This window comes from Mugil cephalus, chromosome 5 (genome assembly GCF_022458985.1).
Source record: "Mugil cephalus isolate CIBA_MC_2020 chromosome 5, CIBA_Mcephalus_1.1, whole genome shotgun sequence".
NCBI lineage: Eukaryota > Metazoa > Chordata > Actinopteri > Mugiliformes > Mugilidae > Mugil > Mugil cephalus.
Window position 1 is genome coordinate 724,136 of NC_061774.1, and position 12,172 is coordinate 736,307.

The 12,172-nt window shown below is 47.8% G+C and overlaps 1 protein-coding gene across 2 annotated transcripts in view; it reads left to right on the plus strand.

Moving 5' to 3' along the window:
- Positions 1-12,172, plus strand: part of uvssa (UV-stimulated scaffold protein A) — a 46,963-nt gene that overhangs the window by 23,685 nt on the left and 11,106 nt on the right. Inside the window, exons 10-13 of one of the 2 annotated variants that reach the window (XM_047585369.1) lie at positions 394-598; positions 1,904-2,032; positions 2,249-2,432; positions 2,514-2,625. In XM_047585369.1, the coding sequence (XP_047441325.1) occupies positions 394-598; positions 1,904-2,032; positions 2,249-2,432; positions 2,514-2,625 (630 nt within the window). Of the gene's footprint in view, positions 1-393; positions 599-1,900; positions 2,033-2,248; positions 2,433-2,513; positions 2,626-12,172 lie in introns of both variants that reach the window. The other variant, XM_047585368.1, reaches the window with a different exon arrangement.

Below are 12,172 nucleotides of genomic sequence, written 5' to 3' on the forward strand. Positions count from 1 at the left end.
TATTGCCATAAATGGAATTTCAGCTACTCAGCACTTCAGGGCCTACTTCCTTGTATTTTATAATGCACCAAATGTTTTCACGGACTGCACAAATGCCATTCCACACTGTTTGATTACAGAGCCCTGCTGATGTGAAGTATGCAAAATGTGGTTTGATATTGTTTAACTGAAATAAGAATGACTTAACCTTTTCATTTTGTTCTACATAAATGTCAGACTTCCTCTAAAACACAGTCTGCATAACAACGTTTGTTGTTCCAAAACCTTTAAATTTTGTTCTACATTATTATAACAACAGATCCTGGCTTTTGAACTACATGCCGATATTAACATCCAAATTGAAATCAACTGTTAAAACCCTGACCTCCCTATCTATGTTTCAATGTTGCCCAGGTTTGGATGCCTCTCCATCCACCTCAACAGCACCAGTCGAACAAAGAAAGACTCCTAAAAGACCTGCAGCACCTCCCCTTCCATCTTCTTCCTGTTCCTCTTCCAGGCGGCTGCAGCGACTCGCGGATGAAGAACAGGATCCAACTTCTGCTTTCGCCACTCTGCGCCTCCTCAAACAAAAGATCTCTCTGCCTGTAGAAACCAGGTATCAAGTCTTCTTACTTACTGTCTTCCCAAACTGTTCTCCCATTTTCCTCCTATTTCTTTCTCTGTTTTTGCCCCCAGGCTCCCATTCTTCGCTTTTCACTTCCTTACCCTGAACAAAAGTAATGGTGATGCACATTGCAAATGTTACTATATTGTTATGTGGCATGGAAAGGTTTGGGTACACCTAGCCTAGATTTCAATTACTGTCAGTGGAGTCTATAACTCAAGAGCAGTGTATTGTTGTTTTAGTTTTGTACACTTTTATAGAGAAATAGGAAAAATACAGCACCACAAAATGTTGATGATTTTTACCCAAGTCGTAACCCTTAGCTTGTTAATGACTGAGCAGTGCCAAGAATGACTTGTTCATAGCCAGGTGAGGAAAAACTTAGACTTTGTTCTGATTCCTCAAAACTTGCTTCAACAGTTAGAGACATTTCCAAGAGAAGTGCTTGTTGACTTGATAGAAAGGTATATAAGAATTCTTGTTGACTTCTCAAGGTTTTCAGGACTACTTTGGAGTGGTTTAGTATCCTGCTCTAGTGACACACAACTATACAACTATAATCTTCAGAAGAACACCACAAACCTACGCATGAAATTCAACATTAGAAGCTTTACATTAACATTTAAACAAATATGGAGAGTTTTAGAACGTGAAAAGTTTGCTGTAGTTAAAAAAAAAATGTATTTAAAGAAAAAGGCTTTGGTTCGCGTTGCACACAGGGGCACTGTAACATATAACATTTAATACCAGCGAAGTATGACACACGACCCAAAGTGATTAAAAAAAAATAAAAACAGAGGTGAGACAGACAAGGCTCTAGACCTTTATGGAGATAAAAAAAAGAGACACAAGCTGAAGGGTTTTTACCATGGCCTTCAGTGTGCCTTGACCTAAACATCCCAGAAGACCAAGGGCTAGAATTCAAACAAGAAGTGCTTACTAGAATGCCCAAGAATCTCACAGAACTGCAAGACTTTTGCAAGGAGTGGCAGAAAACCCCCAAGTTCTGACCATGCAGACTGACTGAACTATTGCATGGGCCTCCATTTTCCTTTTAAACCAGAATATATGACTTCACTCCTTTTCTCAGTCATTTATGAAGACTGTATGCATATACCAGATAAAGATACTGGTCTTAGTTTTATGCATCATGTGAAATGTTTTCTTTTTCCCATTTATAAATAGCTTAGGCCCAACAAGTCAAACATTTAATCAAAACTGTAGTACTTTATTACTGAAAATATATTTATTTACATTTAAAAACATTTCTAACTTCATGCATGTTTCTTTTAGCAGTGGGTCCTCGGACCCCAGTTCGTCTCAGCACAGTTCGGACAAGAAGGCTGCTGAAGCCCCTGTGGTTCCTTTTGGTTTGGACCTGTACTACTGGGGCCAGGAACAGCCCAATGCTGGCAAGATCATCAAGTAACTCTTGAGCCACACACACTTAAAATGTATCTCCACTAGACATACAAACATGCATGACAGAACAGTTGTGAGTGTTATGTCATTACTGACAGCAGTGAGAAATAGGTAGTTTTATGATCAACTTCATTTCAGTTACATTTAATTCAAGACAGCAAAGTTTATTGATTGGTTTCTGAATGATCTGTATAAATTTAAGTATTTTTTGTCCTGCAGGTCAGCCTCTCAGCATCAATTCTGGGTTCCCACAGAGGTGGAAGAGGAGGTTGAGAACAAAGAGTTGTTGGCAGACAGTAAGAGCAGATACATCTCCTTTCCTGGGAGCTTCACCCCTGTCACACATGTCTGCAGAGCTCCACTGGGCAATGGAAAGTTGTGTCCAAGACAGGACCGCATCAAGGTAAGAGGACCAATCGACAAACTTGCTGTTTGTAGTTGTCGACAGTGTGAGTGTTGAATTGTGACTCTGTGTATCCTCCAGTGTCCTTTCCATGGCCGAATCATTCCCAGAGACCAGGAAGGTAAACCCTGCAGACAGGAGGACCGACTGAGTGAGGAGCAGGAAGAGAAGAGGAAAAGAACCCAGGAGCCTGGTGAGATGAGAAAAAAACATATGCTTAAAAACACATCTCATTAATGTCAACTGATGTGAAAGTGAAGTAGTGGTGTTGCTGGTGATGGAAATGCTCAAATCCGTGTCTGAAAAACTGAAAAAATGGAGAGATGAGGCTGTATTTGTTTTATCATAGGTAAGGCGCAGTGCTGAGAGTGTAAGAGGAAATACCAGACCACATAAGCTGTGTAGTAGTAGTTTGCTCTGCACATTATATTCGTCTGACTCTGCATCAGTGTGTTTGTTGTTGCGTGTGAGACAGAGGCGCCAGTCCACTAGCTGCCTGCAGTGTCTTGTTAACCAGCTCTCTGTGTGTGAGTGTGTGTTTGAGTGTAGCTATTGCAGGCGGTCCAGTCAGTTGTGAAATAGCATCTTTTGTTACCAACTACACTATTGATCCATGGGTTTCGCACACAAATACACTGTCACACACACAAATCCCTCCATTCCTTCTACCTATTAGGTCAAACATTCACACACATACACACACAAAGTCACATATGGTGAGGTAAAGCAGTCAGTGTGGTGAGACCACTATATACAGTACACACATATATACTGTATATATTACACTTAGACAGACTTTAATGATCCACGAGGGAAATTACTTTGTCACCGTAGCTTCGTTGCACATAAAAGTAAACACAAGAAAAAAAAAAAAAAGGTTAGATTAAAGTAAAATAAAAATAAAAATAAAAAGTGTAATCAAAAAATTTACAGAATTAGCATTATGAAAAAATCTACAAAAGTTGTTAGCGAAAACAGTGTCCAATATTGTTGTTTGTTTTTATATATGTATATATTTGTATACACACACACGCACACACACACTATCTCTCCGGCAACCGCACTTTGCTAGCCTTCAGAACAAAAGTTACGTATGTAACTACGGTTCTATGAATCCTGGATGACCGCCAGAGGTGGTGCTTCAAGCACTGAATGTATCCATCTCGCACATGCGCAAGTCAAGTATTTATACCAACAAAGTCACCTGTGATATCTTCCGGTGACATCAGAGGATCGGTTCCTGCAGAATCTTCTCGCGAGTGCACAAGGATTCTGAGTGACGGAACGCTCTGGCGGTCATCCAGGATTCATAGAACCGTAGTTACATACGTAACTTTTGTTCTATTTCATCCTTACTGACCACCAGAGGCGGTGCTTCAAGCACTGGATGACCCATAACAACAAAGTCACGAAGAATTCCAATGCATACCTCATTGAGAGGAAACAGCAGAGTCAGGCAACAGGACCACACCCAACGGATGGGGGGTGGCAACATTCACCCGATAGAACCTGGAGAAGGTACTTGGTGATGCCCATGATGCTGCATCACAGATGTCTTCCAGGGGCACACCACGCAGGGGCCACCCATGATGTTGAGACGGCCCTGGTAGAGTGGCACCTCACCCCAGACGGCAGGGGATGACCACCTTCTTTAAATGCATGGGTGATGACGTCCACAACCCAATGAGACAATCTGGAGAGAGCACAGCCTTTCCTAGGACCACCATAGCAGAGGAAGAGCTGGTCTGACCGTCTTATACCTGCGGTCGCGGCTACATAGATTCTCAGAGCCCGCACAGGACACAGCAGTCTTAACCTGTCCTCCCCTGCTGGGGGGACAAATTGTGCTAGGTGGATAGGTCGATTGAGGTTCAATGACGACAGAACCTTCGGGAGAAAGGCTGTGTTTGGCCACAGAGTAACCCATGAACCATCCAAGTTCCACCTCAGACATGAATCACTGACGGACAGAGCATGTGGCTCTCCGACCCGCTTTGCTGAAGCAATGGCAAGGAGAAAGGCAGTCTTAACAGAGACCCACTTCAGCTCTGCCTGTTCCAGGGGTTCAAAGGGAGGCAAACACAGAGCATCTAGCACCAGGTGCAGATCCCATGCCGGGGCACGCTGTGCTTGTGGGGGTCACAACCGCCATGCCCCCTTCAGAAAAAGTGACACCAATCTGTGGCACCCTACTGTGTTTTCCACCCGAACATGTCGAGAGGAAATGGCTGCCACATGCACCCTCAGAGTAGCCGGGGACCGACCGTTATCCTAGAGTGACTGGAGGAACTCCAAAATCTTAGGGACTGAACAGTTCACTGGGTCCTCACCCCTGTCTGAGCACCACTCAGTGAACAGCTGCCACCTATTTTCATATTGCAACCGGGTAGAAGGCGCCCTGGCATTCAATATGGTATTACAGACAGAATTTGAACACTCTGTCAGCAGTGGGTTGGGCCCTGCAGCGGCCAGACCCATAGCTGCAGACGAAGAGGGTCGGGATGCCAAATCTGGGCCTGTAACTGAGACAGGAGATCTTTCCTGTCGGGGAGGCGCCATGGTGAGCTGCAGCAGAGCCTGCGCAGCAGTGAGAACCACGTCCTGTCTGGCCAAAAGGGGGCTACCAACAGCAGTCTATGACCCTGCTGGAGGACCCTCTGTAGCGTCGGGAAAATCAGAGGGATTGGCGGAAACGCATAGAGGAGACTGTCTGGCCAATCATGGGCAAGAGCATCCTGACCCAGAGGGCTGCTCTCTCCTGTCAAAGAGAACCAGAGAGGGCAATGGGTCGACTCCTCCGTGGCAAACAGATCCACCTCTGCCTTGCCGAAGACCTCCCAGATGTTGAGAACGACCTCCGGATGAAGCCTCCACTCCCCTGGCGGCAGTTTTTAACGAGAGAGGAAGTCGGCAGCCTGGTTCTTTTCCCCGGACAAATACATTGCTCTCACGCTGGCCAGACGTGGCGCTGCCCACAACAGCAGGTCCTGGGATGCCTGCAACAGTTGGGCAGACCTGGTGCCTCGCTGGTGGTTTATGTGGGAGACGGTTGAGACATTGTCTGACCGTATAAGCACATGTCGGCCTCTCAGGAAGGGAAGGAAAAAAAGCATTGCCTTGTGCACAGCCCACAGCTCTAGAACATTGATATGCACCGAGCGGTCTCGAGCAGACCACAGCCCCTGAGCTGTCCGGTTCTGCCACATGGCGCCCCACCCTGAGAGGGAGGAAATCTGTTGTGATGGCTTCTCGACAGGACGCAATGGAACCCAAGGGCATGCCCTGAAGGAGAAATGATCTCTCTCTCCATGGGGCAAGAGCAAGAAGGCAACAGCGTGACACTCTGAGTCTCCTGTGCCGGTGCCACCGAACATCGAAATGAAAGCTGTGCAGCCACCTCTGAAGAGGACGTAGCGACAGCAGTCCCAGGGGAACCACATTGGCAGCAGCTGTCAGTTTCCAGAGGAGGCGCAAAAACTCCACATAGCGCAACCACCTGCCTTCCTGAAACAAGAGAAGGAGGCGGAGAATGTCGTCCACCCGCTGTGGTGACGGACAACAGGGGACAACAGGGGATCTACTGGCTCGATGGCACCCTTGTCCAGGAGGACGGACAACTCCTGGCTGAGGGCTTGGGCTTTTGCCGGGTCGCGTATGATGGTCATCTTGACCCGGCCAAGTTTGGACCCGTGGGTCAAGGTGGAAAGCACCCAGTAAGCAGCCCAGTAACTGAGCTGCTGCTGGGAAAAACAGCCGACGACCGGCCCCTGGGCCTCAGCGCCGGGTCCCCCGGCCTCTAGAGGCTCTGGGGGCACGACAGGCAGCACGAGAGGCCTGAGGTTGTCCAGAGGGCAGCTGCTCAGAGGCTCAAATGCCTGTGCCTGCTGGTGGGCAGGCTGTGAAGGTGTGCGCTGAGACCTGCGATAGCTACTGGAATAAGCCTGTGGATGAGGCCGGGGCTGGGGGGCAACTGAAGAGCTCCTAGGGCCGCTAGGAGGGGGCATATTCCTTTGAAGCTCGGACAGCTGAAATCGAGTCTGTCTGGCTTGAACTGTGCGGTTAAGCACCTCTAGAGCCGCAGACCCAAACAGCTCCCCAGGTTCCACAGGAACACTGCGGAGAGTTCTCCTACATGCCTCAGTCAGAGGAGATTGTGCCAGCCAAACCTGACGGCGAGCCTGGACGAGAGTGGACATCAACCGCCCCAGCTCTCTAGACATCAGCGCGAATGCCTGCAGGGAAGCGTTGCTGAAATTGTGGACGGGAGCATCCACTGTAGTCTCCTGCAGGGATGCTGATAGCACGAGCAGCAGGTGGGACATAGAATTACCTATGCATCCCATGCGTGCCGCTGCGTCATAGGCTTTAGAGAGTAGGTCATCTGTAACCTGACACTGAGGACACCTCGCATCTGGCCTCAGAGCCTCGTCAGGCGAGACAATCAGAGCAGCTATAGTGGGCTCAATTGCTTTGCATGCGGCCCAAGCCAAATCTGGGTGCATCCTGCATGGCTGCCAGGGTGCGGCCATCAGATGTTGCATGAGAGAGAGTTCTAGAATCCCTCCAACATGCATGTAATTCCCTCAGATACTCTTCCGATGGAGGGACAGTAAAGTTAGTGTGGGATGGACCACGCCTGAAGAAAGCACTGGCTGGAGCCGACTGAGTTTGTGGTAGGTCTAACTGCAGACGGGCCAGGGCCATACGAATGATGGCTCCCATTGAGCCATCATCAGAACCACCAGCGGAGCTGTAGGTCGATGAGCAGGAGCCTGCCGCGGAAGCACAGGAAGTTACATCCTGCGCAACCACTTCCGGCTCATATTCAGCAAATTGAGTAGCTGACGCCTCCATGGAAAGCACATCTTCCTCCAGCTCCAAGATGGCCGCTGGAGGCACTGAAGCAGCTGGCTCCCCTGCACCAGTCCCAGACTGGAAGGTTAGGAAGAGGGATTTCATATTATTAATTTCTGTTGTTAACTGGTCCACCTTGGAAGCAAGGCTGGACTCCTTAACCCTCTTCCTGGAAGTGGGGACTGCTGTCTCAGCAGCACGACGTTTGGGCCTGCCAGACCGAGTTGGAACCACTCCCTGTGCTGGGGTCAGCTGTTCAGGTGATGGGCTGAGGGCCAACAGTTGTTCTACCTCAGCTAGTCTGGCAGGCCTCACTGCCCGGGGCAGTTCATGCCGGCGTCATCTGAAAGAGCCTCCTTCAAATGCTCAAGGCCGAGGCATGAGGGACACAAATCATGGCCATCTTCAGGCTGCAGAGAAGCCATACAGGCCGAACAAGAATGGTTGCCAAACATGGTGACAACCAGGAAAACAAACAGAAAAAGCAACAGACAGTGGGAGAGGGAGCGAAACTGCAGCCGTCACCAGATAAATGTTGCAGGAGATGAGTTAGCCTCAGCGGGAACACTGCTACCAACTACAAATCACACCTATGCTGGGAGCGGTAGCGTAAGCACTGCCTTCACCAGTTAGGGGTATTTGCTACGCGACCCAAAACGGACACAGCCGAAATGGCACCACAATACACAAACTAAGGTAGGCCGAGCGAAAAACGCCGGTAATAATTAATAGGAAAAGAAAAGTAGAGCAAATGGTCAAGAAAATAACCGCTGATTCACATCAATCAACTGAAATACCAAGTGCAATGCAAATGCCGGGAGAGGGAGCAAAATCACTACCGTCACAAACAAATGAAAAATGCAACACAAACGAGTACAATCGGTTGCACCGATAGTCAACGGCAAGCACACGCAATGCCTACAGCTAATTGGCAAACATTAGCGGTACAGATGCTGGGAGAGGAAGCGAGGCCACTGCCTTCACCAACAATTGAAAATATAATAGAAATATATAATACAAACATATACCGGTACGGATGCCGAGAGAGGGAGCGAGGCCACTGCCTTCACCAACAAACGAAACAACAAAACAAAGCGAATGCAAAAGGGCTGCACCGATAGTCAGCACTAATGGCAACCATGCGCAATGCCAACAGCTGATTCACATAATATTATGTCGGGAGAGGGAGCGAGAACACTACCTCCACCAACAAACAAACAAATACAACCAACGAGCAACCGGTTGCACTTAAGAATGTACATAATAAAACGAAATAAACTTATCCAACCGAGGATGATAAGCCGATGCAGATGTGTCCGCGGCAAACCACAAACCTCTCGGCGGAGTCTGTTGCAGCCTTTGGAGGGCGAGCAGCTTGCGGCTCCCATGAAACGTCGCAAGGCTACCGGCAACGAAGCAATAGCCACTTTGCTTTAGCTAGCGTAGTGGCGTGCAGTTACCTGCGAAGCGAGAAGATGAAAAGGAACCGATCCTCTGATGTCACCGGAAGATATAGGTGACCGGGGTCATCAGGGGTCACAGGTGACTTTGTTGGTATAAATACTCAACCTGCGCATGCGCAAGATGGATACATTCAGTGCTTGAAGCAGCGCCTCTGGCGGTCAGTAAGGATGAAATAGAACTGCCTTAATTCTTCGTGGCATACTTTCAACAAGGTGTTGGAGTACACTTACTCATTGTCAAGTTCAAGAAACCAGTTTGAGATGATATGAGCTTTGTGTCATGGTGCATTATCCTGTTGGAAGTTGTCAGAAGATGGGTGCACTGTGGTCATAAAGGGATGGACATGGTCAGCAACAATACTCAGGTAGGCTGTGGCATTTAAATGGCGCTAAATTTGTAGGACCCAAAGGGACCCAAAGTGTGCCAAGAAAATATCCCCCACACCATCGCACCACCACCTCCAGGCTGAACTGTTGATACAAGGCAGGATGGATCCATGCTTTCATGTTGTTTACGCTAAATTCTGACCCTCCCATCCAAATGTTGCAGCTAAAATCGAAACTCATCAGACCAGGCAACGTTTTTGCAATATTCTGTTGTCTAATTTTGGTGAACCTGTGCCAACTGTAGTCTCTGTTTCCTGTTCTTAGCTGACAGGAGTGGCCCCCAGTGTGGTCTTCTGCTGCTGTAGCCCATTTTCTTCAAGGTTTGACGTGTTGTGCGTTCAGAGATGGTATTCTACATTGGTTGTAACGAGTGGTTATTTGACATGACGACTGTGACGTCTACTGCTCCATGTACTAGCAGACTGCTAAACTAAACAGCAACTTGCAGTGGGCTAGGATGAAAGTGAAGCCGAGTAAGTCTAGGAGTATCTCAGAAGTTAAAGGAAAGGTAGTAGATAAGAAATTTGTTATAAATGAGGAGGTGATTCCCACAGTGCTAGAGAAGCCAGTGAAGAGTCTGGGAAGGTGGTATGATGCAATTCTCAGGGATGTAGCACAGTTTGAGGGATTGAGACAAGATATGATCCAAGGCATTTCAAGCATAGACCAGTCAGGGGTCCAAGGAAAGCTGAGATTATAGTGCATGCAATTTGGGTTATTGCCCTGACTAATGTGGCCACTGACATTATATGAGGTCCCTCTGACAAAGGTTGAGAAGCTTGAAAGGATGATTAACTCATCAATTAGGAAATGGCTTGGTGTCCCACGCTACTTAAGCGGTGCAGCCTTGTATGGGAAAGGCATACTGGAGCTCCCAGTAACTAGTCTAACAGAGGAGTTAAAGTGTGCTAAAGCTAGACTGGAGATGACTCTTACTCAGTCAAAAGATCCAGTAGTCAGGCGGACAGCCCCCATGGTTAAAACAGGGAGGTAGTGGAACTCAAGAGACGCGGTTCAGGAGGCACAGGCTGCTCAGGCTTAGGGATATCATGGGGCATGTACAACAAGGGCGTGGTGGCCTGGGACTGTGTGCAGGGAAACATCTGTGGAGCAAGGTGTCCGCAGCGGAAAAGAGGAAGATGGCAGTAGAGGAAATTCATAGGCAAGAGGAAGTAATGAGATGCACAAAGGCAGTGTTGCAGGCTAAACAAGGACAGTGGGTGAACTGGGAGAGTGTAGAGAAAAGGAAGGAGAGAATGGAGAGAACTGTGGAGCATGGAGGCTAGTAGGATTAAATTTATGATGGGGCAGTTTATGATGTGCTGCCATCTCCTCAAAACCTAAACCAGTGATTAGGAGAGGATGCTGCTTGTCCACTTTGTTCTTGTGTATGTATGCTCAGCCACATTTTGTCAGGTTGTGGGGTTAGTCTCTCTAGAGAGATACACCTGGCGCCACAACCAGGTTCTGAAATGCTTAGCAGTTGCAATTGAGGAAAAACGGATTGAAGCAAAGTGTGGGCAGAGCCTGGGAGCTGAGGACCAACTTAGATGGCGCCCTGAGCGTTCCACAACAGATAGCCGTGACCCTCAAAAGACCGGACGTGCTGTAGTGGTCTGAGAAAGAAAGGATAGTGTATTTTGTGGAATTAACTATCCCATGGGAAGACAGAGTTGAAGAGGCGAATGAGCGCAAGAGAGATAGATATGCGGAGTTGGCATCGGAAGCGGAGCAGCGAGGCTGGAGTGCCCGTGTGCGCCCAGTGGAGGTCGGCTGTCGTGGATTTGTTGCGAAATCCGCCATTCCTCTCCTGTGTGAGTTGGGCATTCGCGGAAAAGAACAGAGGGTTGCCGTAAAGAATATATCCCTGGCAGTGGAGCGAGCAAGCCAGTGGTTGGGGCTATGGAGGAAGCACGCTAGCTGGGGTGCATGCTAAAGGTAAGGCTAGGTATGTAATGACATTTGGTAGCAGTTGTAGTTAGATTAATCTCATCTGTCGGTTGAAAGGCACATGATGGCGTGGTGGCTGCATTGAGGGGAGTGACTCCAGGATGCTGGAGCTCACTGTTAAGCCTTCTTGAGGTGTCGTTGGCCTAACTTGATGAAACATCGGTGAAGGGAGGTGCCCACTTGAAAACCCCAATGATTTGCGGCACACTGCACACTGCCTACTGTTGCAAGTTAGGCTCGTTTGCCCGTTTGACTTGGCAGAGGGGAGGAATGTTGTCTAAAGCATAGTTGCATGTCCCATCATTTCTTACTTACTGTTGGCGGTTAGGCTAATTAGCTGGTGCTTTCTAGTGTTTTGTTTCCGTGACTAGGCTAGTTGTATCTCATTTCTGACATAGGCAGAAGGATGAGGTGTCTGGTCCGAGTGTAGTTGCATTCCCATCATCTCTATTACCTACTACTGGCGTCTAGGCTAATTAGCTGGTGTTTTATTTCTGTGGCTAGGCTAATTGTATTTCGCTTCTGACATAGGCAGAAGGATGAGGTGTCTGGTCCGAATGTAGTAGCATTCCCATCATCTCTATTACCTACTGCTGGTATCTAGGCTGATTAGCTGGGGTTTTATTTATGTGGCTAGGTTAGTTAGTAGCTGACCACTGGTCTGCTGGTTGGTTGTCCAGTTGGACCTGGCTTCTAAAGGAGTTTTGCCTTAGATCATGGCACAAGGGATTGTAATGTCTCGCCCTGTGTATTAATGAATATGAATTACTGTTGCCTTTCTATCATCTTCAACCAGTCTGTCTATTCTCCTCTGACCTCTCACATCGACAAGGAATTTTCGTCCACCCAACTGCGGCTCACTGGATATTTTCTCTTTTTCAGATCATTCTCTGTAAACCCTGGAGATGGTTGTGTGTGTAAATCCCAGTAGATCAGCAGTTTCTCAAATAGTCAGACCAGCCCGTCTGGCGCCAACAGCCATACCACATTCAAAGTCACTTAAATCCCCTTTCTTCCCCATTGTGATGCTAAGTTTGAACTTCAGCAAGTTGTATATATGTATATATATATGTATATATGTGTGTG